At 40.0% G+C, this 26,436-nt stretch overlaps 1 protein-coding gene across 3 annotated transcripts; it reads left to right on the top strand.

Annotated features, from left to right (window-relative positions):
- The first annotated feature begins 514 nt into the window (after positions 1 to 514).
- LOC148848226 (protein transport protein SEC16B homolog) lies at positions 515 to 25,491 on the top strand. Of its 3 annotated transcripts, none has more exons than XM_088951524.1 (14): positions 515 to 759; positions 880 to 2,970; positions 3,108 to 3,428; positions 12,041 to 12,169; positions 12,253 to 12,375; positions 12,523 to 12,690; positions 12,936 to 13,061; positions 13,156 to 13,290; positions 22,478 to 22,605; positions 22,686 to 22,794; positions 22,878 to 23,195; positions 23,290 to 23,439; positions 23,810 to 24,108; positions 24,301 to 25,491. In XM_088951524.1, the coding sequence occupies exons 2-14, from the start codon at positions 1,219 to 1,221 to the stop codon at positions 24,830 to 24,832; spliced, it is 4,290 nt and encodes a 1,429-aa protein (XP_088807650.1). In that variant the 5' UTR covers positions 515 to 759; positions 880 to 1,218; the 3' UTR covers positions 24,833 to 25,491. The 3 variants fall into 3 exon arrangements, with proteins under 3 accessions (XP_088807650.1, XP_088807648.1, XP_088807649.1); XM_088951523.1 differs by having other exon boundaries at positions 564 to 741; XM_088951522.1 differs by having other exon boundaries at positions 528 to 2,970.
- Positions 25,492 to 26,436: the final 945 nt, after the last annotated feature.

The following is a 26,436-nucleotide window of genomic DNA, read 5'->3' as shown; positions in this document are numbered from 1 at the left end:
ACGATATAATCGGGTCAGTTTGGCCCAGTTCTGCTGGGTCTGCCCGATCCATTCCCCTTTATCATTAACTAACTTATATTTTCCCAAAACCCAACTTTACCCTACAGCATTAACTAACTCATTGACGCCCACTCGTCCTTTTCGGTGGAGAGAGAGAGAGCTATCCACTCCACGAGATTATGCCACATCATCCACGGCCCCACCTAAAATTCTTGAGGTCAACATGTCAACCTTTCTCAGCAAATTGTACCATCCAATATTTGACTTCTAGACAATCGATGATGAAAAGTGCACTCCAGTAACCATGCAGTGCAGATACATCACACGTACAGCAAATAGCGTATCTTAGGTGGACAAAATTGTCCAAATAACTAGAGAATAATACAAATATGCGATACCGCTTAGCGAAAAATAAAAAATGCATTCCCCATGATGCCCTCGCAGGTCCCTTTATTTACCATTTTTAACTAGATACTGGCAAAGCTCGAAAACAAAACAAAGCGTTTCTTTTTGTGTTTATTGCGTTGTGTTGTCTTCCCTTCCCCCGGTGTAAAAATTAAAATATAAAAGAAAAACGAAGAAAAAAAAAAAAACAGAAGAAGCAAAAAAAAAAAAAAAAAGAAAAAAAAAGAAAAAACGGAGGAAAAACGAGGCTTTGGAGGGTGGGTGATATGTCGGCTGGTGCGAAACCAGGGGCTTGTCTCTGCTTCGGCTCTCTTTGCTGTTTCTCCGATCGTCCTGGTAATCTTTAATTTGATTGTAAGTCCTTGATTTTGATGAAAGTTTCAGCTTCGTTCTTCAATCGAAGAGTTTGTGTTTGAGGGGAATTTTCCATTTCTTATTGAAAATTTTGTTTGATTTATGGTTTTTGAGCGGCAGATCTCAGGAACGGTGGATCTTGCTTGTTTTGGGTTTTGTTAGATTATTTGGGCGTTGAGCCCTAATTCGGGTGTTGGAATTGGAGATTGGAGATCCCTTTTGTTTTGAATGGCTAGGGTTCTTATTTCTGCCGACTCTGAATCTGGCTTTGTGTCCTAAGGTTTGAGAGAGAAGATTTTGGTGATTTTAGCTCGTTTGTGTATGTTTGGATTCCCAAGGAGTGGCTCGGGGCGGATTTTTGAGTGTTGGTGAGGCGAATTCTTGTGAATTTTGCTGATTTAGGTTGGATCCGGGATAGCCGTTCGAAGAAGGATCTTAGGGGGTTTAGGATTGTATTCGATGGCCTCTCCTCCATTGCAGGTGGAGGATCAGACGGATGAGGACTTCTTCGACAAGCTTGTTGACGATGAGTTTGCTGTTACGCAATCTGGGTCTGATTTTCCCGAGGGCGATGATTCCGATGACGTGAAAGCATTTTCGAATCTGAGCATTGCTGAGGTCGGTACTGTATCAGGTCTCATTGGCGAAGCTGACGCGTCTGCTAACAAAGAGGTGAAGCATTCCGAAGATGTCATTGTGCCATCAGCGGATGCACCCGAAAAGGAAGTTGTGGTTGCGGAGGAGAACGTTTCCCTTGTATCTTCCAATTCATTTTCTTTTGATAACGCGATCTACTCAATTGATACTGTTACAGGGGCTAATGTTGCCTCAGATTCCACAACAAGCGAGAGCGGTGTATCCAGGGATACAAGTATTAAAGAAGTCCAATGGAGTTCGTTTAACTCTGATTTGGCTCAGCATAGTGACAGTGGGTTTGGGTCATACTCAGATTTCTTTACTGAGTTTGGGGACAGCTCAGTTGCTCCATTGGAGAAGGCAGAGGATAATCCTAAGGCTGCTTCCAACACTATATCTAACATTGCAGGAAATGCAGATGCCAATATGACGACTTCTTTCAGCTCTCTGCAGCAACAAGAGGATCAAGTGTATAGATCAGCCACGGAACAGACTACAGGTGGACAGGATATGTATAATAGCCAATATTGGGAAAATCTCTACCCTGGATGGAGATATGACCCAAATAATGGGGAATGGCATCAAGTGGAGGGTTATGATGCAACAAGTATCAATACACAGGGGAGTCTTGAAGGCTTTGCTCAGTCAACAGGTAATGAACTTGTTTCAGACAAAAGATCAGAGGTTTCTTATTTGCAACAGACAACTCAGTCTGTTGCAGGAACCATTGCTGAGGCCTGTACAATAGGTACCGTCTCAAGCTGGAATCAGGCCTCACAAATGAGCACTGAGTACCCATCACATATGGTATTTGATCCTCAGTACCCTGGTTGGTACTATGATACAATTGCCCAGGAATGGCACATGTTAGAATCTTATACTGCAGCTGCTCAGCCAACAGACACAACTCATTACCAGCAAAACCAAAATGAGAATCCTTTGGCAGGTGATCTTCACCCTGAGAAAGACCAGAACCAGTATGGTGAGTATGGGCAAGTTGAAAACTATGAATCACAAGTCCTTAGTGGTCAAGACCAAGTTGGGGACTGGGCTGGGTCTACAAGTAATTATGCTCAGAAAAATACAAATATATTTCAATCTGGGGCTGTCACTAAGAGCGAGTCTGCATTTGGTTTTACTGATAACCAGCAATCTAAAAATCTTTATGGTTTAAGTGGTCATGTAAATAACTATGTGGATAAAAAAAAGGGGTTTATGCCAACTGGAACAGCTTCTTCATATGAACAGTCAACTCACAACTATGATGGAAGTAGTGGGTTTACTGGGTTTCAGAGCTTTGTTCCATCTGACAACTTCTCCCATCAGTTTAAACAGATGGAAGCAGAGAAGGGCCAACAGATCAATTCCTCGCATGATTACTATGGCAACCAGAAATCAGGAAACCTTTCACAGCGGCATTTTCATGCAGGCAATCAGCTTTCCTATGCTGCCAAAGAAGGGAGGTCATCTGCAGGCCGTCCTCCTCATGCCCTTGTTACTTTTGGTTTTGGTGGAAAACTCATTGTCATGAAAAATAACAGCTCTTTTGTCACCAATTCAGCTTTTGCAAGCCAGGTTAGTCTCTGAGCTCATATATTAAGCTTTCCTTAAAAATCGAACCTTAAAATGTTTTCATTTTCAATTCATAAACTATGTTTATTTTGAAATTTTCCGACACCAAAAGTCTCAAATGTATGTTCATTTGTGTGAAGGACTCTGTAGGAGATTCAATTTCTATTCACAACTTGATGGAAGTTGCCATGGACAAAATTGATACAAGCAGCATGGGATTTGGTGCTTGTGATTATTTCCGTAGTCTGTGCCAACAGTCTTTTCCTGGACCATTGGTTGGTGGGAATGTTGGAAGTAAAGAATTGAATAAATGGATTGATGAGAGAATTGCAAACTGTGAGACCCCCCACATAGACTACAGAAAAGGAGAGCTTTTGGGATTGCTTTTCTCTTTATTGAAAATAGCTTGCCAGCATTATGGAAAACTCCGATCTCCTTTTGGCACTGACCCAACTTTGAAGGTATTGTACTTTGAATTTCCTCTGCTTGTCTTAGTCTTGTCTCAGTCAAGGTCCTTCTGTTGTTATCATATGTTTTTACCATCTATAAAATTCTGTAACAATCTTTTGGATATCTTTTTATTTTCTATGAGTATGAGGCTATCGTTATTGGATTGTTTTATTTTATAACTCTCTTTTAGTTTATTATTGATTTTGGTGTTTTAATATGGAAACAGAAAAGTGTACCTATTGCATTATTTAATAATGTTCCCTGTTGAGCTTTTAGACTACTAAGTGCAACCCTATAGCGTTCTAGTTATGGTACTCTGATGCTTGAGTTATGGTTGTCTTGCTTGATTATGAAGTTAAGATTGTTAGTGTTTGACTTGACCTGATAAGTATCAGATCCAATATCATTTTTGCTTTTCGGTTTTACCACTTAGGATGGATAGTAATAGGTTTAAGGTGCAATTGCAAAATACATTGAATTTCACATGACAAGCATTGATTGTACTCTCAAAGAAACGACTTGCTTTTTTCCCATTTCAAAACCTTTTTTTTTTCCATCCAAGGTCCCGACTCCCTGAGAGTGTCAGAAAAATTTTTATTTGTGACCTTTTTTGATGTGTAAAAGCACAAAGGTGGTGATGTACCAGGGCATTTAGGATGGATGAGGAATATGCCTTGTGGCGTGATAGCAACCAAAAAATGTCTTGTGGTGGGAATAGAGCTGTAAATGGATTGGAACCAAATTGGGATAGATTCAGAATCAATTCAATTATCTGAATCTTATATCCAGATTTGATTCAAAATCCAATTGATTCTGTTGAGTTGGGCCGATTTCAAGTTATTGGGCCCAGTCTTTTATTTTTATTTTTAAGTTGTTAAGTTAGGAAGTTATTGGGCTTTAGGCCCATTAGTTTATGTTATTTAAGTTGTGACTGTTCAGCTACTTAAAGTAGCCGCCCTACTAAGGGCATTCTTGTAATCTGCCATTCTTTTATTTTTAAGTATATAAATCAAAGAGGGGTTGGTGGCCAGATTATTCAATTCTGGCTTCATCCCAATCTCTTTTCTTCTTCTCTCTTTCTCTCTTGCTTGCTGAAACCTCTGAGTGTCTTCTACTTTTCTTCACAAAGTATACATCAGAATTTGTTATCAGCTATTTCTACTGATTCCTTGCACTGACTCTTTACTTTGAACTAAAAATATTAAAACATACATAGTAATAGAGTTTGTCAATTCAACTATTTATATAAGCTTTGAGATGCAACCATTTTTCAGAGTCTGAGAGATTAGGAGATGGAGGTGGCAGCTCACTTGTTATATGGTCATTGTGCTAGATTTGAGATGTCTTCAACACTTGGAGCTTGTGCAATTTCACTACTCTTGTGTTGGACTGCATGCACCAACACAGGGGTATATCAATACTCAACTAAGCCTTGTCCCAACTATATGGGCTTGGTTGCATGAATCCTGTTATGCCATTCTGCTCTGTTCAGTATCATAGCCATTGTTAAATTTTGAGACCTTAAATTATTTCTCATTACTTCAACTTATGCAGCTATGCCCTTGTTGCCCTTCTTCAACATGCAAAAGATTACTTCTTCTCATTGGTGCTGTAGATGGTCTTCTCCACACATGGGAGTGTGTCAGTATAGTCTGAAGTTCAGTTGCTAAACTTAGATCTGAGATTAGGGTAATAACTTCTCTCTGAATCTTAGATGCCTAAACTCATATCTGAAATATAAAGATGGAAAGAAAATGAAAATAAATACTTGGAGCTCAAACTCAGATCTTCAAGTAATCAAGGAGTTGGTTTCAAATCCTTGAATGATTGGCCATTGGTGTTGATTACTCGATCTCTGTATCCACTATGGTGCCATTTCTCTTAAACAGGTTAAAGCATGATCTCCTGAATCTAAGATTTTGTTCAAGCCATTAAAGAATACTGTGGTTCTTATAATCCACTTAATAATTTTTTTTTTGATCAACAACACTTTCATTAATTCATCAGTAGAAAATTTACAAGTGGAAGGCAAACACACTTATCTTTCAAGAGTCACAAAGAGCTTCAAGAAAGGAAAAAAGAAAAAGACACTAACGTTACAGCTTAGCCCAAAACAATGAATCCCTTTTTGCCCCTTGTTTAGCTAAACCGTCAGCTAGGGAATTAGCCGATCTTTTAATCCAACATGTCTTCACTTCCATCTCCCGCACCAGCCACATGAATTTCCTCCTCTCATTATTGTACTTCCATAAATCATTTTGATCTTTAGTCAGCAACCCTATCACCACCTCTGAATCCCCTTCATTTGTGAGTTTCTTGATGTTCAATTCCTTAGCTTTCCAGACTCCTTCCATAACTGCAAAGATCTCAGCTCTAAGGGAGTCACCCACTCCAATTGGGCCTGAGAACATAGCAGAGATAACCCCATTTTCATCCCTAAAAACACCTCGATCTTCGATTGTCCCGGGTTTCCCCTACTACACCCATCAAAGTTTAATTTCAAGAATCCACTAGGTAGGGGGGTCCAAGCCGCACTCATTACTGACTTGGTCTGCGTGCAATTTGCAATTTCACCCCACTTCCTCAACATGTCATCCACAGTGTAGTCTGTGAATAGTTCCAAAGATTTCAGCCACTGTACCACCCTAATATGTATGATGGCCCTCAGATCTGCTGCTCCTTTCTGAGTTTCTGAGAATATCCTGGAGTTTCTTTCTTCCCACAGTGTCCAACATATTGCAGCCCTTAGTCCTCTCCACATTGTCCTTCCCCTTTTTATCCGCCACCTGAAAAAGGAAGGGGAGAAAAGGCCCTGCAAGTCTGATGGGGGATTCCAGCTGCATCCAAATAAGGAGAAAGCCCAATCCCAAATTGACCTTGCGAAATGGAAAGACACCAGTAGGTGAAAACCAGTCTTCCCATTTGCTTTACACAGAACACACCACTGAGGTGACAAGCAAGTATTGGGTCTCTTCTTTTGGAGTAGATCACCAGTGTTGATTCTTTCCAAATAGGCTTCCCAACAAAAACTACCAACCCTAAGGGGTATAGATCTGCACCAAATCTCACCAACAGGGTAGGACTGGTGGACTGACTTAAGACTTTGAAGAATGAAGCACAAGAGAAAATGCCATTGGGGGTAGGTGTCCAAATTCTAGAATCCGCCCTAGCGGGGTCTAAGACAACGTTATCAAGAAGTGCAATAAGGCTTGAAATACTGTCGAAGTTTGAGTCCCTCAAATCCCTTCTTAGACCCAAGTTCTACCCAATCCCAGAAGTGGAAGAGGACGGGGTGGTGAAAGACGAAATCGGATCATTTTTCAAATTAGAAAGAGCATACAAAGATGGAAATTGATCCTTTAGAGGGGCGCTCCCCACCTAGGTTTGTTCCCAAAATTTTATGGAGTTACCGGAATTCAAGTCATACCTGATATTAGGGAAGAAAACTGGTAGCAGGTCATGAATGGCTTTCCAAGGAGAATTGCTTGTGGTCCTAGCTCTGATTCTAGCATCCCATCCATTGTGCTCCAGCCCATGTATACTTGCCACTATTCTAGCCCATAGGTTCTCCTCCTCCATAGGAAACCTCCACAACCACTTCCCCAACAGAGTCATATTCCTTCTCCTATCTCCCAACTAACTCTATGATCCCTCTTCCCCTCTCTCGGCTCCCACAGGAAACTTCTCATTAGCTTATCTAAACTGCTAGCAATCTTCACTGGGATTTTAAACACCGACATGAAAAAGATGGGTAAGTTAGCAAGCGTGGCCTTAATTAGTGTAATTCTCCCACCAAGAGAGAGGTAGTTCTTTTTCCAGGATACCAATCTTTTTTCAAACCTTTCCATCACTGGGTTCCAAAGACTCTCTCTCTTGGGATTATCACCTAATGGCAATCCTAAGTAGTTCAAAGGCCACCCCGAAACTTCACACCCCAGCACTTCAGCACTCTCCCTGATCTCTCCCTCCTCCAAATTCACCCCCACTGCACGGCTTTTCCCAAGGTTAACCTTCAAATTGGACATTTGCTCAAACAATTGTATCACCGACTTTAAATCCACTTAATAATTATTTAAAAGCTCAAAATGTTAAATAATACCTCAAAACAATTTTAAATATATTGAAGCTTAGACATGAGCGTAAATAGACAATCATATGCACAAGGAATCTCGAGGTGTGAGGAATGTGGCTTATATTTTCAAGAGAGAGCCTCAAGGCATTTTTCTCTAAACCTCACCTGGAAGCAAGCCTGAAATCCTTGTTTGCCTTTTAAAACATTTTTACTTGTTCAAAGAGAAGAAGCATGCATATACAATGGTGTGGAGCTAGGGGAAGAAAATGGTGAAGATCCAATTCTGGGTAGCTTTGCTTTGGTAAAAGACTAAAAGCATGGTATTGTTTTGAGGGAAAAAAGCTTGTAATATTAGAAATCGTAATTAGTCCTTTTTCAAAGGTTTTCAAGAGAAAGAGGGAGTAAAGAACAAGGCCACTGCAAGAGGAGGATGACAATGTTCTGGAAAAGGAGAAGGGAGAAGGAAGTGAAGGGGAGGAAGAAAAGGATTTGGATTCAGAGAAAGAAGAAATTCCAATAGATGAGACTCATTTTATTGAAAAATCGATTGATGTGGTGAAGATTGTAAATACAGGAATATAAGTGGGCAAGACGTTGGGTATTCTTGTCTTGGGGGTAGAAGATTATACAAGAAAGATAAGGGGTGGAGTGGCAAGTTATTTTCTGGGCATAGTTGTAAGAAAGGGGTGCTGTCAAGGGGAGAGATGGTTTTTTTATCCCTCAGTCCTTACTTGTATATTTACACTTTGTATCATACTTTTTTCCTAATATTAATGAAAGTTAATAGTTATTGATAAGAAAAAACGATTATACTAGAAAGATGTTCGGGGAGTTAGGAAACAATTATCCAGTGCCTGTGCAGGAGGATATTGTGGATACTTTTGAGTGTCCTTTACTGTTTGATGACGCTCATGTGCAGATAGATCTGAAGAAGTTGATACCGTAAAAATTACAGAGGTGGATGGTGTTATGCTTTTTGAGAAAAATTCTGTCATGGAACTGGAAAGAATCAATGAAGAGCCTGATATCTCGAAGATCAGGAAGGATACTCTAGCAGTTAAAAGGTTTAGGAAACAGGAAAAACATAATGATATCTTGGTCTCAGAAGTTTTTGCTAGGTTGAAGGGTGATCTTCTTGGGGTTGGACCAAACTGGATGTCAAAATTCAAGAGAACACACCAAAGAAGTAACAGTTTTGGAGGGCTTAGTTGTGTCTTGTTGGGGTGTTTTTTTTCTTCGTTGATGCTCTGGGTCAAAGTAGTGAGGATGGCATTCAAGGGTGTAATTGGGTTGAAGTTTTAAATGTTTTCTCAGTATGTGTATGGGCATGGTTGTTTGTTTTGTGGTGTGGGATTGATTGATTTCTGAGTTTTTCATATCCTGGAGATTTGGGTATTCGATTTCTCAGGTTGGTTCCTTTTGGCTACTCTCTCTCTCTCTCTCTCTCTCTCTCTCTTGTGACTTCTGGTCACTCCCCTTGTATCTTCTCCTTTTTATTTCATTACCAAAAAAGCTTCTAATATTGCAGATCAATGTTGTCAGACTTGGACCATAATGGATTGTCGGACCATTTGAACCAGAAACCAGAAGCCAAAATGTTTTTTTTTTTTTTTTTTTTTTTATTTTATTTTATAGATAACTGAAGTATTTCATTAATATAAACAAGCATATACATAGGATTACAACTGGGGTCTGGGTACCCCTAAAAACAGATGGAGCAAACAATGACCAATACAGTCACTCCCTGCCCTTCCCTTGCCCACAGAAGCCAAAGTGGTTTTTCAGTTGCCCAGTTCTTAGAAGTGTTGACCTGGTCAAATATATCCAAAATACATGTATTAATAGGTATTTTAAGCTCTAGTATTTATTATTTTATGCTTATTTTGATGTAAACTAGTTTAAAAGATAACCTCTAATATTTATGGAAAAATCTATGCTGCCAGAAAGACATGATACTGGAAGAGCTTTGACCAATCAAACCCCCCTTGGATTTTGAAAAATACCACCTGGTCAAATATATCTGAAATACATGTATTGATAAGTATTTTAACCTCTAAGGCTCTAATATTTATTATTTTATGCTTATTTTTATGCAAACTAGTTTTAAAAGATAATCTCTAATATTTATGAGAAAATCTATGCTGCCAAAAAGACATGATACCAGAAGAGCTTTGACCAATCAAAACCCCCTCGAATTTTGAAAAATACCCCATGATTGGTTACCACCTTTATGATACTGGTTGATAGGTTATTGCACTTCTTGTTTTTGTTTTGTATGGGGTGCTTCCCTTTTGCGTATGGGAAGGCCATACCCAGAACACATTCATCCACTTTCTGGACACCTGCAGAAAATATGTGATAAAGCTTAAGTTTGATGGTTGTAGTAGCGGCAATCTGGATCTCTCAGGCACTAGAGGGACATTTAGGGATTACAATGGATGCTTACTGGCTATATATTCAAGACCATTAGGACAAGAAAACTCAATAAGTGTGGAGCTATCAGCAGCATTGCAAGGTCTGAGTTTAGGCTGTTTAGCTGAAGCAAATCATTATAGAAACATATAAATGGAAGGGGATTCAAAAGTGGTGATAAGATGGCTCAATAATGAGGAGCTGATCCTTTGCCAATACAAGAACATCTTAAAGGAGTTGCTAAAACGATAAAGGGTTATAAATGTATGGATCCAAAGATCAACCAATGGTTTGGCTGATATTCTCACTAAACAAGGGGCAAATCCTTAGCAGTTATTCTGGGGAAAAGTGGAATAATCATGTGACAGTAAGAGTGAAATACAATATAATAATACAGGTGGCACCCCAGCTACCTTAAAAAGGGATGCTTCCCATTTGTGTAAGTACACCATTTTATATTTAATAAATTACTGTTGTTCATAAAAAAGAGCCACTACCTAATGTTCATCCTAAGCTATCTGAGTTCTTGAGAGGAAGAGACTGGATATGGACCTAACCTTCGGCATTTTTTTTACACAAAGTAGCCTCTCTTGGATGAAGTTGCTGGTGATATGTCCTTGGTTGATCTTGTTGTCTGCATTAGATAGTCCCCAGATATCTCTAAGATCCTTCTATGCTTGGTTAGGTTGTTCTGTAACTTTATATGATTTTCTGCTCATTCATACTCTTTGAAACCTCCCCAAGTATTCCTAAGAGTGACCAATAATTCAGTAAATGCTACATGTAAGATGGTTGTCAGTTCGAGATGTCTTTGCTGTCGTGTTTTTGAGGAAAATTAGATGTAGTCACTGACTGATCTTTGCTTGTTCAGTCCCTTATCTTATCCTCCTCTGCAAGAATACTTTATTTTATTTTTTTAATTGGCTAAAGGTAAGGTAAAATATTTTGAATCAGGAATAATGATACAAGAGAGTATCATCCGCAAGCTGACCACCCCAGCCACAATCTCAATTTGATCCTCCTTTGCTTCCACAAAACATAAAGTATCATCTGCAAGCTGTAAAACCTGTACCCTCACCCTCCCTGGAGTCACCTTAAAGCCTTTCCATAAACCCTCCCTCCACTAGCTTGATGAAAATAGTGAGGATTTCTGTTACACATATGAATAACAGGGGGAAAGAGGGCCACCCTGACAGAGTCCCTTGGAGCTTTTGAAGAAACCCACTGATTGACCATTAACCAGAATTGAAAACTTAGGTGTGGTAATGCAGACTTTTATCCAATTCCTCCATTTCTGACCATAGTTCATTCTCTCTAGAACAAAGTCCAAGCATCTCCAGTTAACATTGTCACAGGAATTTTCCAAATCAAGCTTACTGATCAAACCCGGAGAGCCCTTTCCTTAGAATCAATTACTTCATTTGCCACCAAAACACTCAACATTTGGCGCCCTGGCACAAAAGCAAACTGAATATGAGAAACCACATCAGCAGGAACTTATGGGCCTGAAATCCTTAATATTTGTTGCTCCTTCAATTTTCAGAATCAGGGAAATGAGCATTCAGGCTCCTTTCCAGAGATGCATTTCTATAAAACTCTTGAAAAACCTGCATCATATCAGTCTTTATCACATCCCAACAGCTTCTATAAAATAAATTGGTAAGCCCATCTGGACCTTGGGACTTCCCTATGTCCAAGTTTTTTTATTAATTGCCAAATTTCCTTTTCTGAGAAAGGAACCTCTAAAAAACTTTTCTGCATTTCAGAGATTCTTTTGTAGTTTAAACCCAATGGCAACGGTCTTCTTTTCCACTTTTCTTTAAACAAGCCTGGGAAGAAATCAATTACCAATTTCTTAACCCTCGTGTTTCTTCACTTAATCCCTCATGTTCTATCCTTTCAATTGTATTTATTCTAGATCTTGGCTTTGCCATTTTATGAAAAAAACTGGAATTTTTACCCCCTGCCCTCAGCCATTTCACCTTAGCCCTTTGTCTCCAGTCTCCACTTCAACTTATCTCTATAAGCTAATTTATCCAAGAGCAATTTGGCAAGAATACTTTCTTATCAAGAGCTCTCTTATGGATTTTATTACATGATCTGTGATTTTATTTTGCATTTCTACTTTCTTTTTAATAGGAAAATGATAGCCCAGAATCAGCAATGGCAAAGCTTTTTGCATCTGCTAAAAGAAATAATGCCCAATTAAGTGGGTATGGAGTCCATACTCATTGTTTACAGAACTTGCCTTCTGAAGGACAGATACGGGTAAGCCATGATTCTTATATGCACTTCCTTTAATTATTTCCTATGGGAAACCTTCAGTTAATAATGTTGATTGCATATTCTAGGCAACTGCGGTTGAGGTACAGAGTCTTCTTGTTTCTGGTAAAACAAAAGAGGCTCTCCAATGTGCACAAGAAGGTCAGTTGTGGGGACCTGCACTTGTTCTTGCAGCACAACTTGGCGACCAGGTTATATGCAACATATTTTACCTTTTCCTTTCCAGTCTTATGTTCAGAATGATTTGTCAGTAATTTATCTGGAGAATATGTGTAGTTTCTCGACCTCTTCTTTTGTCTATTTTAATCTTGTTTTGTTTCTTTTCTGAATTACTGCAGTCTTATGTTGATACTGTGAAAAAAATGGCACACCACCAGTTAGTAGCAGGATCGCCCTTACGGACATTATGCCTGCTAATTGCAGGCCAACCAGCCGATGTATTTTCCACAGACAGTACAAGTGGTGTTCCACCTGGTGTTGGGCATATATCACAACAGCCTGCTCAGGTTTCTAATGTAGCCAGTTTCTACTGATTCACAGGCACTGTGTAGTTTCAATCATGTGCTATATGTAATCATAATGGTTGTTGTGCAGGAAGAGGAAGTGCATTAGCCTTGTGTATATTCCTGATTATGCATTTTGCCCCTTGATCTAATTCTTATACTGATGCATTATAAAAATCATAAAAAATTCCTTGAACTATTGTCTTAAGTTAGCTCATCTAGTTTTTTTTTTTTGGCATGGATAACAGATTGGGTCCAATTGTATGCTAGATGACTGGGAAGAAAATTTGGCCATCATAACTGCAAACCGAACAAAAGGTGATGAGCTTGTAATTATTCATCTTGGAGATTGCCTGTGGAAAGAGAGAGGCGAGGTACATCTTGCAAATTGTTTACTCAGTTAAATTTACCTCCTAATGCAAAAGATGTCTTTTGTGTATAAATGTCCTCACAGAAGTTTTGGTACAGATTACTGCTGCACACATATGCTACTTGGTTGCTGAAGCAAACTTTGAGTCATATTCTGACAGTGCAAGATTGTGTCTTATTGGTGCGGACCACTGGAATTTCCCTCGAACCTATGCTAGTCCTGAGGCTATTCAGGTCTTGTATGCTCCTCTTTCACTCTCATATTGTTCCTACTATTTGAAAGCCAGGAACTTTTTTCTTATTCATTCTGGAGTTCATCATTATTAAGTTCAATACTTCTAGTACTTATATCTGGAGATTAAGGATAATGTTTGAGGCTGTTACTTCCCTTAAGTAATTAGAAGATAAAGGAGGTGTTTTTAAGGGGTAGAGAGTTGGACACAATATTTCATAGTAACTGTTAGAATGAAGTTCATAGCAGATGAACATTGTATTACAATTGTGTATACATATATCTGAATAGACATAGTATTGTTCTTCGTGCAGCACATGATACCTTTCCCATTCTATCTTCAAGTAATTAGAAGATAAAGGAGGTGTTTTTAAGGGGTAGAGAGTTGGACACAATATTTCATAGTAACTGTTAGAATGAAGTTCATAGCAGATGAACATTGTATTACAATTGTGTATACATATATCTGAATAGACATAGTATTGTTCTTCGTGCAGCACATGATACGTTTCCCATTCTATCTTCAAGTTTGCTCTTTTGTTATGCTCCCTTCCTAGATCAGTTTATTGTATATGGACATTGTTTTGCAATCGTGCATGCATCTTTATCTCAAAATACATTGTATTGCCCTTCTAGCCATAGTTATCAAGGTGTCTATAGGTGATCCTGGGTGATAGTAGGGCACAATAAGAATTTTATAATATAAAAACTAAACTTTGGTTGGTTCTCTAGATTTATATATCAATTAGCATACATATTAACTGAAAAAATAGCAATGTTAGTCTAAAAGCTTTTTTATTCTTTTTGTATGGTTGTATATTAGTACTAGCTCATGGGCCAGATGCAATTGTTGAAATAGCTAAATTAATAGAAATCCATACTTTACCTATTTCAAAAAAAAAAAAAATCTCAAAACATGGGAAGAAAACGTGCATTTTCATTGATGGAGAGGGCTACCGTTCAATATGTGGCGTAAGCTAGTGTTGGAGAAAATAGCTGTTGCCCTGGGTGGAGTGCTCCTCTCGTATAAGAAATTGGATTTGAAAGCCATTGGGTTGAGGATAGCAGGTGTGAAGTCAGAAGCCATCCCTCTCTTGTTCGAAATACTGGTTGTAGGTTTTTGGAGCAAGGTTTGGGTTGCGTCAGAATTGGAAGCGACACTGTGGAGTGGGAGGTCGGAGGTTGAAGATGATGGTGATGTGGCCGGTTGGGTGACATGTGGAGGTGAAAGAGAAACTACAAGAAGCGTTTATAAGCAGGCAAGTGGAGGAGAAGATCATTGGGGAAGACAAAGAGTCAACGGCTTGGGCGCGTAGGTTTCCAAAGACGGGAATATTTTCAAAAAGGGAGGGAATGTGAAGTGGGAGATTTCTCCTTTAGGCTCTATTTGGTTTGTGGGATGGGGGTGGGAAAAAGGGAATATTCCCAAAATATTCCTTTAGGGTCCGTTTGGTTTGTGGGATGGGGATGGGAAAAAGGGAATATTCCCAAAATATTCCTTTTTCTCTCATTTGTTTCAAGGGAAACAGGGGATGGGATGAGAAAAAAGTGGGATGCGAGATCCCAAAGTTGTGTAATCGGGGTCACACCAAAATCGTGGACCCCGGTGGAAAAACTTGAGAAAACTCGAGTTTCGTCTTCATCCTCATCGCTGCTGGTAATCGCCACCACCGCTACTGGTAATCGCTTTTTCCCTTCTCGTTGCTGCCGCCACCACTGCCACCGCCGCTGTTGGTAATCGCCGCTACAGGCCAGCAAGAGAAGCTAGCTTCTTTGCAAACTCAAGGTTGCTCTTCTCTTCCTCGTAAAACCTAACATTCTCAAGGAGTAGAACACCTCCTTTTGGGATTGCAGCCATCTCACCGGTACAGTCTAGGATTGTAGCCACCGGCTTCTGGGACTGCCCTTCTCGTTGCTCCTTCTGGGATTGCATCCATCTCTTGACTTCCTCTACCGCCATGGTAAAACCCAGATCGGAGGAATTTACTGATTCCAGTTTCGCACAAGGTAACACTGTTGATGACGATCCTCACCAAGGCATTCACCGGAGATGAGGGTGGATTGAACCTCCGAGATCTTTGTTTTGTGTTGGGTAATTTTCCTACTATTTTCCATGTAAAACCAAACAATGGAAAGTTAAATTTTTACACTTTCCCATCCCATCCCATCTTTTCCCATCCCACCCAAATATTCCCACAAACCAAACGAAGCCTTGAGGAAATACTAAACAAAGGGACAGGTGTAATGGGAGGGTGGGCCCACAAGGGAACAAGACAAGATTGGTTGACATCAGTCGAACTAGTGGGTCAACTCGGGTCCAACCAGTTTTGTAGGAAGGAAAGTAAAGCAGTCACGTGAGCCGGTTGGTTGAACCTCTGAAACTTAGGAGGTCTATCATTGTCTTCAACCCTATCGAGACCGTCTGAAACTTAGGAGGGAAGAAATCTGAAATGGAATCAGCGGCAAAGAATGGTTGTTGAGCACCCTAGGAAAAGAATTGATTTCCTGGAAGAAAGTGATTCCGATTGGAGTAGCTCAAAGGAGTTTGAGCTTTCGAGTTCGAATGTGAACTCCTGCAGTGAAAGTGAGCAAGAACAAGGAAGAAATGCAGTCCAGGAGTTAGAAGATCTTAACTTGGAAGCTTTTTTCAACCTCAGTCTTGGCATCCATGGTCCACAAGTACAGCCAGGTATACAACCTGTTTCAGTGCAAGTTCGATCAAGTAGAGTGGATGACATGCATCCAAGAGGGAGGGATTCAGACCAAAGTCGGAAACAACTACAAGGGATGACCATGATAATGAGAGAGTCGAGCCAAGAGACGAGCATAGTTTCACCAAATAAGTTTTCAGATGCAGGCCAGTCCCACATGATTCAGCCAGACGGTGACCAACCTACAACACTCTTCAGTTCAGGTTTGAGGAATGTTGTTATTTGAGCCAATATTGAGTCCTACTTCCTCCCTAGGTTTACAAGGTAACCAAGGTAACTGTGTGAATTTGCTTTTGGTTACTAATGATGTTAGTGATGTCTCTACTAATGCTATAGCAGGAAGCCATTGTCAAAGAGAGCCCAAGGTTGGTGAAGGTACCCAGGATGGAGAGGCAGGAAGTGTATCTTTAGGGGGGGGGGTAGGAGAGAATGGTGTTTTAGGGGAAAATAAAGAAGAAACTATTGGGAAAAGAGGGCAGAAGCAGGTGGAGCAGATGAGGTAGAGGTGTCGAATCTAGGGGAGGGTGAATTTAACGAGGAAGTTCCATTGTCGAAACGGGCAAAGAGGATGGGCTTAAAAGTATCCAAGTTGGGTTTGGATAAGACTCAAAAGAAGAATGAGGTTGATTGGGGAAGAATATGTAAGAGGAAGGGTAGGGAGGTGGAAAAACTTAGAGATGGGTGGGGAAAGAGGGGATGATAAAAAAAGGGTGGGGAAAGAGGGTGAAGGAAGGGGAGAAGGGTGGAAGGAAAGGTAGAAAGTAAAAAAGGTAAGGTAGGGGCTAAGCAATGTGGTGCTGAAATGAAGATTATAAGTTGGAATGTAAGAGGATTAGGGAGAGCAGCAAAAAGAAGGCTTATAAAAGAAGTCTTAAGGAGAGAAAAGCCAGATGTAGTACTGCTACAAGAATTAAAGGCACAAAAGATTGATAGGAGGTGGGTAAGAAGTGCTTGGTGAGGTAGAGGCATTGGATGGACCATGGCTCCATCTTGTGTTGCATCAGGAGGGATAGCTACCCTATGGAATGAGGAGACCGTGGAATGTGTAGAGGATTTAATAGGAAGATTCTCAGTGTCTGTGAAATTGCGAAGTGTAGACGACAATTTTAGTTGGGTGCTAACAAATGTATATGTGCCTAACTCGTACAGGGAAAGGAATGAGATGTGGGAAGAGTTGGCAGATGTGAGAGGACTATGGCAAGGCCCGTGGTGCTTGGGGGGTGATTTTAATGTGATAAGACATGGCAGATGTGAGAGGACTATGGCAAGGCCCGTGGTGCTTGGGGGGTGATTTTAATGTGATAAGACATGTTGCTGAATCGAATAATCCAAGGCAAAGGTGACTACCAGCATGAGGAGATTCAATAGTTTTATAGAAACTTTTGAGTTGAAGGAAATTGAAATTGGACAAAGTAGGTACACTTGGACTAATTGCCAAGAGTATCTATTATGCTCAAAATTGGGTAGATTTCTTGTTTCTCAAGACTGGGAGGAACATTGGATTAATTTGGTAGGTAGAATGTTACCCATAATCACCTCGGATCATTGACTGATATGTCTTGAACAAGGGACAAAAGGAGAGGGTCTGAAGCCCTTTAGATTTGAGAACATGTGGCTTATAGTCCCAAAATTTGTGCAAAAAATCAAGGAGTGGTGGGAGGAAGATGATCCTTAGGTGGGAAGGGCTTAGATTCCATAGGAAGCTTTGGAACCTAAAATTGAAAATCAAGGAGTGGAATCTTAATAAGTTTGGGAGATTAGAAGAGAGGAAGGTAAATTTGATAAGTAAAATTGAAGAAATAAATAAGGAGTCAGGGTCGGTGGAAGTAGGGGATAAGGAAGAGAGATTTGAGTTAAGAAGAGAGTTAGAAACTACACTCCTAAGAGAAGAAATGATGCAAAGCAAAAATCAAGTGTGCATTGGATCAAAGAAGGGGACGGGAACACAAAATACTTTCACATGATTGTGAACGGAAGGAAAAGGAAGAATCTGATATCTCTATTAGAATTGGAGGATGACACAATAACTAATCAGGATGAAATTGCAAAGGCCTTGGTGAATCATTTTAAATCGATTTTCAGGAGTCCTCTATTAGGAAGATGGAAGTTAGAAGGATTAGATTGGCCAGTTTTAGAAGATACCATAAACAGGAACTTGGACAGAGAATTTGAGGTGGATGAGGTAAAGGAAGCAATTTTTTCTATGGGTCACTCTAAAGCACCAAGGTTCGATGGATTCTCTATGGCTTTCTACCAAGACTGTTGAGAGTGGATTAAGGGCGATCTTATGCAAGTCTTTGAGGAATTTTATCACAGTGGGATTGTTAGCAGGGGGTAAATGCTACTTTTATCACGCTGATCCCAAAGAATCTGGTGCTTTCCATCCCAAAGATTTCAGGCCAATCAGCTTGATAACAAGTTAGTACAAAATCCTAGCCAAGATTCTCTCTCTTAAGTTAAAAAAGGCCTTCCCGTCAATCATCTATCAATTCCAAGGGGCTTTCGTCCAAGATAGACAAATTTCAGACCAAATACTCACAGCCAATGAATGTGTTAGGATTTCAAGAAATCTGGTAAGAAGGGCATTGTGTGCAAGTTGGATCTAGAGAAAACCTACGATTTTGTGGATTAGGAGTTCCTGATTGAAGCATTGAGACAATGCTGATTTGGAGTAAGATGGTGCAAATGGATTAAGGGTTGTCTAAAATCCTGCCACTTCTCAGTTCTAGTAAGTGGTGTAGTCAAGGAATTCTTTGGTGCCCAAAGAGGAGTGAGAGGATCCGCTTTCTCGCTTCCTTTTCACCATTCTAGCAAAGGTGCTTGGTAGACTGATTTCGAGGGTAGATAAGATGGGTCTTTTAAAGGAGTGGAGAATAGGATGGGAGAGAGTGGCGTAACTCACCTACAATTTGTGGATGACATTATTATCTTTTGTGAGAGTGGAGGCGAGTTAAATGCAAGAAACCTAAAGATGCTCGTGAATCTATTTGAAAAAGTGACAAATATAAAGGTGAACCTCAATAACAGTGTGGCGGCAAGGATCAAATTAGCTCAAGAGGAGATTAACTTGTGGATTGGGGAGCTAGGCTGCTTATGGAGTGACTGGCTACCGAGGTATCTAGGTCTTCCTCTTGGGGCAAATCCTAGAAATCTAGAGTTTTAGAATCCGGTAGTGGAAAGGTTTTAAAGGAAGTTGACGGGGTGGAAGAGGAACTACATTTCTTTGGGGGGTAGGATTACTGTCATTAAGTCTGCCTTGGCAAATCTTCCAGTGTATTACCTCTCAGTGTTCTGCATGCCTCAAGCTATTGGAAAGAAATTGGAGAGGATAATGAGGGATTTCTTGTGGGAACTGGGTGATAAGAAGAGTTTGGAGGCTTGGGATTATTTGGGAGATCGAAGGAAAGGAATAAGGCTTTACTAGGGAAATGGTATGGAGATTTCGTTGCGAGACAGATAGGTTGTGACACAAAATTGTGGCTAGCATATACTGGCTCTCAGAGAATGGTTGGGATGCTGGAGTATCTTGTAGGGCTTCTAGCGCATCACCATGGAAAGTGATTCACAAACTCCTTCCACTACTACTAAGTTATGTCAGGTTTGATCTCAATTCAGGTAACAAAATTAATTTTTGAGAAGATGTGTGGGCGAGTAACTCTCCTTTGGAGACACCGTTCCCCTCAATTTATGCCCTTTCCTCCCTTGAGAACAAACCGGTTGTTGATTTCTTAATCCCCTCTCCCTCCCAGTCTGGTTTTGCTTGGAATCTAGGGCTTCGTAGAAATGTGAAGGATTCTGAGATGGACTTGGTGTTTTCTCTCCTTCAGCTACTAGATGGGGTGTTTCTTGATACCTCCAAACAAGATACTAGGTTTTAGACCCCTCACCCCTCTGGAGCCTTCAGTTGTGCTTCCTTCTTTAAAACCTTGTCCACTCCTGCTCAACCTGTGGTTTTGCTTCCAGTCCAAGAAGTTTGGTGTCGCCCTATTCCCCTGAAAGTGAGTGCTTTTTGTTGGGAAGTCTACCATGGTGCAATTAACACCTGTGATCTGATGCAGAGGAAGAGGCCTGGCTGGTGCCTTTCACCTAATTGGTGTTGTTTGTGCAAGTCAAATGGCAAAACTGTTTTTCATATTTTTGTCTCCTGTCCTGTTGTTGGTTGTATTTGGGACTGGTTTTTCTCTCTCTTTGGATGCAGGTAGGATACCCTGATGAGTTTGGAAAGGCTATTTGACTCCTCCACTTTCAGATGGCCAAAAAGAAGAGGTAGAATGCTATGGGGATGCACCCTGGCAGCAGTGCTTTGGGTGATATGGGAGGTGAGAAATATGAGAATTTTTTAAGAAAGGAAAAGATGCAAGGAAGTGCTGATAGAAGGGAACATGATAAAGGTGACTTCGTGGATAAAATCTGTGGGATTGTTCTCAGATTTTACTGTGGATGATATCTTAAGAAATTGGAGGACAGTAGCTTCCTCTTCATCAACTAAAAAGGACGTAAGAGAGTGGGATCCCCCTGATTCTAGCTTCCTCAAATTAAACTTTGATGGAAGTAGTTTTGGAAACCCAGGAATGTCTGGATTTGGAGGGATGATAAGAAATGACAAAGGGACTGTGGTGGGGTTGTTCTCAGGCCCTATAGGAAGGGGAGTGGGATCCCCCTGATTCTAGCTTCCTCAAATTAAACTTTGATGGAAGTAGTTTTGGAAACCCAGGAATGTCTGGAATTGGAGGGATGATAAGAAATGACAAAGGGACTGTGGTGGGGTTGTTCTCAGGCCCTATAGGAAGGGGAGACTCCACTACAGCTGAACTAAAGGCATGGTTTTTGGGATACAAAAGGCTATGGGAGTGAGAAAGCTGGTTGTGGAAGGCAATTCCAAAGTGGTCATAAGCTGGTTAAAGCAAAATGAAAAGATTCCCTGACTCTATAGAAATGAAATTAAGAAGTTTAAATGCTTTTCCAAGGACATGCAGTTGTAGATACAGTGGACTCCAAGAACGGAAAATGGCTTTGCAGATCAGCTAGCAAAACAGGGGGTTAACAGGGAACATTGTTTCTGGGCTCAGTTGTAAGGCTAGAAAGTTAAAAGTAGATAGTTGGCAAACTCTAATTTCTAGTGGGGTAGCTGAGGCTACTCATTTTCGTAATCTTTCTGAATTTTTTAACGAACAATCTTTGTAAGGTCACCAAGGGGCTTGAAGTTTACAAGACTTGGGTTGTTCTGGTGGTCAAGGAATTAATTGGAGCTTTTGTGGACATCCTTCTGTATTTGTAGTTCCTTTTTGGAAAAGAGGGTTTCTTGTATATTTGCATATCTTGTTTGGGTACTTTCCTTTTGCTTGGGCTGCAAAATCCTGTTTGCTTATTTCTTTTATAAAACTTTCTTTGATTTTATTATCAAAAAATAGCTATAAACAAGGATTTTGTTTTTTTTGTCTTGTTTTTTCACTTTAAATTGTATTGGCATGGACCAGAGACCATGCTCCTTGGATATACACTTTAAATTGAGCTCACCACACTTAAACCAGTGAGTTAGGGCATCTGACCTGTTTTAAAGGATAATACCCTTCCTGTATATGTCCTAACTCAATTCCTGAAAAAAAAAAACTAAGTATTTCGGGCAGTCAAAATGTGCAGGGTGGGGGTTTAGGAATGTATAGGTCTTGGTGTATCTCCCCTTTTTGTATAGCAGCTTGTTATACTTGTTTTGGGTTTTTTCATTGAAATTATACTTTACTTTCTCTCAAACATGAGAGCCTGTGCATTGGAAATATACAAAAAGACCTGACTAATCTCTCAAAAAAAGGTCCAGCTTACAAAAATGAAATAAGCTGGACACCATGAAAAGCTTTTTGTACACTCAACCAGGAACACAAAAAGCCTATAAGAAAGAAAGAAAATAGAGAAAATAGAGAGAGAATACTTGGGATCACTCACGGGGTGCCTAGAATCACACTAGGGTATGGGAATCACAAATTATAATTAACATAATCTCAAAAAAAAAAAAAAAACTTCATTGATCTTTGTGTAAAACACCCATACATATTTATAGATCATAGACTTCAGAATCCTAGGGCTCAAAAACTGTAGACTCATAACAACCCTAGTAGGACTCAAACTGAACTGCCATTATCCTTTTCAATTCAAAGAAAGACTTGATAACTCTTGAACTGCTTATTAAATGACTCTAAAACTTTAGACATAAACAAACTTTAACTAGACAAATCAGGCCCCATCATTGGAACCTGCAGAACAATTGTAACCAATTCAGCTCAGATCCCAAGTACATCATTGTGCCATATCAGGACCTATTGTAAAGCCTTCTTACTTCTAGAAAACTCTTTAAGTGTGCTGATTGATTCCTATCAGTTATGCTTCCTGTCCTCTATGTGCATTGTTTTGTCAGATGCCAGTGAATATTTTGAGTGGGTACTTATTAAGAGAATATAACTTCTGATCTATTAAATTTGGACAGAGGACAGAACTATACGAGTATTCAAAGGTGCTTGGAAATTCACAGTCTGTTCTGCTATCATTTCAGCCATATAAGCTTATCTATGCCCATATGCTGGCTGAAGTGGGGAAAGTTTCAGATGCATTGAAGTAAGTAGATGTATTTTATCTCTTTCCTTCATGGTTTTTGCATTAACGCCATTAGTTCTCTTATCATTCTGTCTTGGCAGGTATTGCCAAGCAATATTGAAGTCATTGAAAACTGGCCGAGCTCCTGAAGTGGATAGTTGGAGACAATTAGTATCATCTCTTGAGGAGCGCATTAAAACCCATCAGCAGGTATCCTTCTTGAGTCAAGTTCAAACATACTAATGTCTTCATTCAGCCATTTGTATTGATTGAAGTGTATGTTACATACCCAGGGTGGATACGGCACAAACTTGGCTCCTGCAAAACTTGTGGGTAAATTGCTCCCTTTCATTGATAGATCCATTCATCGCATGATTGGGGCCCCACCACCACCAGCCCAGTCAACAAGCCAGAGCAGCTTTCAGAGTAATGAGCATGATAGCCACCCACTGGGTCCTAGAGTAGCCAACAGTCAGTCAACAATGGCCATGTCATCATTAATGCCCTCAGCATCAATGGAGCCTATAAGCGAATGGGCAGGTGATGGCAATAGAATGATAATGCATAATAGAAGCATTTCAGAGCCAGACTTTGGTAGAAGTCCAAGACAGGTTTGTTACTTGCAAATAAATGAAATCTTTGTTTCTGAGGGTGATTACATCATCAGGTATTTTTATGAACTTAAGTTTTTCTGATATTGTATAGGGTCAGGTCAATCAATCAAAGGAAGCAGCCGCCTCTGATGCACAAAGCAAAGCATCGGTCTCAGGTGCACCATCTCGCTTTGGACGTTTTGGGTCACAGATCCTACAGAAGACCATGGGCTGGGTCTCAAGATCCCGCCCTGATCGACAGGTAATTTCTCAAATTACTACTTCTGTGATAACTTCTTTTTAAAGAACATAAAATAAAGAAAATGAAGATTCTTTCGCTTCCAAAAAGCTATTTGGATGCCAGGAACCTTTTGATGAAGTAATACTAAGAACTGAGTATTACACAGGGTTGGCCTTTATTTTTTACCTATAGAGCCAATGACTAAAAAATAGTGTTATACAGAATTTTAAGAATTGATACATTTTTTTTTTCTCTTGACAATTGAATGCAAATTGGATGTGTTTTCTCAAGCAAATCATACCACTTTCATTTTCCTACATTTCCTGTGCATCAAACTCTCCATGATATTTGTTGCTTAATTTTTTGAGTTTCTGCTGTCTTCCTTCTAAAGGCAAAATTGGGTGAAAAGAATAAATTCTATTATGATGAGAAGCTTAAGCGGTGGGTAGAGGAAGGCACTGAACCTCCATCTGAAGAAGCAGCTTTACCACCCCCACCACCAACTTCTGTCTTCCAGAATGGGATGTCAGATTACAACATAAGAGATGCATTCAAGAGTGAAAGCTTGCCTGCTGATGAAATGCCAGAAACCAAAAGCCCAACTCCCTTAGAACGGAGTCCAGGAATCCCACCCATCCCACCCAGCTCTAACCAATTTTCAGCTCGTGGGCGTATGGGTGTTCGATCAAGGTAAGGGCATTTGAAATTTCTTCTATCATTCTTCTTTGTTAACATACCCTTTCTTTTTCCGCTTATGGTTCTCATTCAGCCATTTTTAGAACTGAGGTAACCTTGCTAGTAATGGCACTCTGAACTATGCTTTCCTATATCGAATTTTGAGGCTTGCAATTAACGGGAACCTCTGGACTGTGATCTCTGCAGGTACGTTGACACCTTCAACAAGAGTGGTGCCTCCACAGCCAAATTCCAGTCACCATCTGTTCCAGTTGCAAAACCAGGTGGTGCAAGTGCCAAGTTTTTTATCCCCACTCCTGTAGCTTCAGGAGAACAGACAATAGATACAATAGACAAGAGCACACCAGAGGCTGTTACAGCTGAAGATGATCCTTCAACATCTTTTATTAATGACTCATCAATCTCATCTCCACCATCATCATCTGGATTATCCATGCAACGGTTCCCAAGCATGGGTAGCATTTCTCCTATGGCAAACAAGGGAATGGGGATGATGGGAAATGGAAATGGGTCCCTTTCTCAACTTTCACGGCGTACAGCATCCTGGAGTGGAAGCTTCAATGATTCATTTAATGTGCCCAGGATGGCTGAAATAAAACCTCCAGGAGAGGCATTGACAATGCCACGATCATCATTGATGCCTAGTGATCCAACATCAATGCATCAGCCGGTGAATGGCAACAGTTTTGGAGATGATCTTCATGAAGTGGAACTGTGAGCCAGCATAAAAAACTTGTGATTCTCCAATTTTGCTTCTCATGACGACCATTGCATCAATCAGCACTTAACCCCCATCCTCTACCCCAAGAGGTAGGAGGCGGCAGTGGATTTTGATTCCCTGCAGGGAACTTAAGTATGGAATTATGTTTGATCAAATGCACTTGCAACAGTTTCCTACTACGTCGGGGTTATAATGTTTCAGGAGGCCCTCCCTATGTATGGAGGGAGCTAGTGTCCTTTTTCCAAAGCAAAAGGACGTCTAGGCACTACTGTACAGTTCATTTGTTGATTTATTTGACAGAACTCCGATAATTGTTGAGGTGGTCCCCGAGGAAGATGGAAGAGAGTCTAAGAATAGCAACCCCCTCCGATTTCTCGTGGAGTGAAAGAAAAATAAGATGTTCCTCCTGTCCTTGTGGTTTTGCATTTCTTTTTCTTCATATATATATATATATATATGACAATGAAGTATGTTGATTAATAGAGGGAATTTAGACCATAGAAAGCCCAGAATTTGATTCTTCCAGTGGCCAGATGGCCCAGATCCTTGAAAACTGAATGCTATAGTGTTTCACTTTAGACACGTTAAAGCAAAACAAATGTGTCTATTGTTGGCGGAGTAATTGCAGTATAATTGGGACTCTCTCTCTCGACAGATATCCATGTGATAGATTCTCCAGAATGGTCCATCATTCCATGAAATCCTTTCTTCTAAGAGGTTTGGGTGATATTTCTACTGCACTAAACAGATAATACAGGTCAAGTGGTAGTGTTCAACTATGGTTGGCCCGCTCAAATTTATCCTGAGATTCTCAACCCCGCATTTCTGATTGTTCTCCTCTGTTACTGGTAAGACTTGCACGTGCAAATAAAAATTTTAACTAATATTGTCTATTTATCTATTATTTTAATAATTGTTAGTCAAACTTTAATTTTTAAATATTTTATTATTCTTTTTAATTGTTAATTAGTTATTAAATATTTGAACATTCTTTTGTCTAAGGTTAAAATTGTCAATTGGATTTCAAAGTGGCATTCAAATTTTAATACGACATTCTTTGCATTTAGATATGAGCCCTAAGAAAAATTCACCAACTCCAGTACACCTTTTAATGTAATTCTTACAGTTTTAGATGCCAAACTTCAATACAAACAAACAGATCGCAAGTGGTGGGGATGGGAGCAAAATGCATATGCCTCCATAGTCAGAGAGACGCTGAGTGACCATCTCATCTCAGCTACTAGGTCATCGTTGTGTCCAAGGGATGATTGAGTATAGTAAATAACTAGACCATGTGTCTAATGTCATAAAATGTCAGCATATATGACAGGGACATCATATGTTTCAGTGTTTCTGTAGCTTGGTTTTCTGTAATTTGTCGAGTATCCGTTTTGCCAATTTTCTTGGGTGACTAAGTAAACACATAGCACATCTACTACCAAATTGATAGGAAGCGTAGATGCTATCATCGGAATGGATACAAAACCTATGTTTACCACTAATTAATTTATTTATTACTGAAAATTTTGAAAAGAATAAAGGATAAACCGATAAATCCCTTTAACCTCCCCTGAGTTTTCTGGAAAGGCCTTAAAACCTCC

Source organism: Nelumbo lutea, chromosome 6 (assembly GCF_056320005.1).
Source record: "Nelumbo lutea isolate HS-2025 chromosome 6, American lotus-T2T, whole genome shotgun sequence".
Taxonomy (NCBI): Eukaryota; Viridiplantae; Streptophyta; class Magnoliopsida; order Proteales; family Nelumbonaceae; genus Nelumbo; species Nelumbo lutea.
The sequence above is the reverse complement of the archived record's forward strand: the minus strand, read 5'-3'. Positions and strand labels throughout refer to the sequence as shown.

Bases quoted from the DNA above. Each gene is read 5' to 3' on its own strand.
- LOC148848226 (XM_088951524.1), top strand. From the start codon at position 1,219: ATGGCCTCTCCTCCATTGCAGGTGGAGGATCAGACGGATGAGGACTTC. The intron at 23,196-23,289 runs GTTTGTTACTTG...GATATTGTATAG, and splicing joins TTGGTAGAAGTCCAAGACAG to GGTCAGGTCAATCAATCAAA. The intron at 23,440-23,809 runs GTAATTTCTCAA...TTCCTTCTAAAG, and splicing joins GATCCCGCCCTGATCGACAG to GCAAAATTGGGTGAAAAGAA.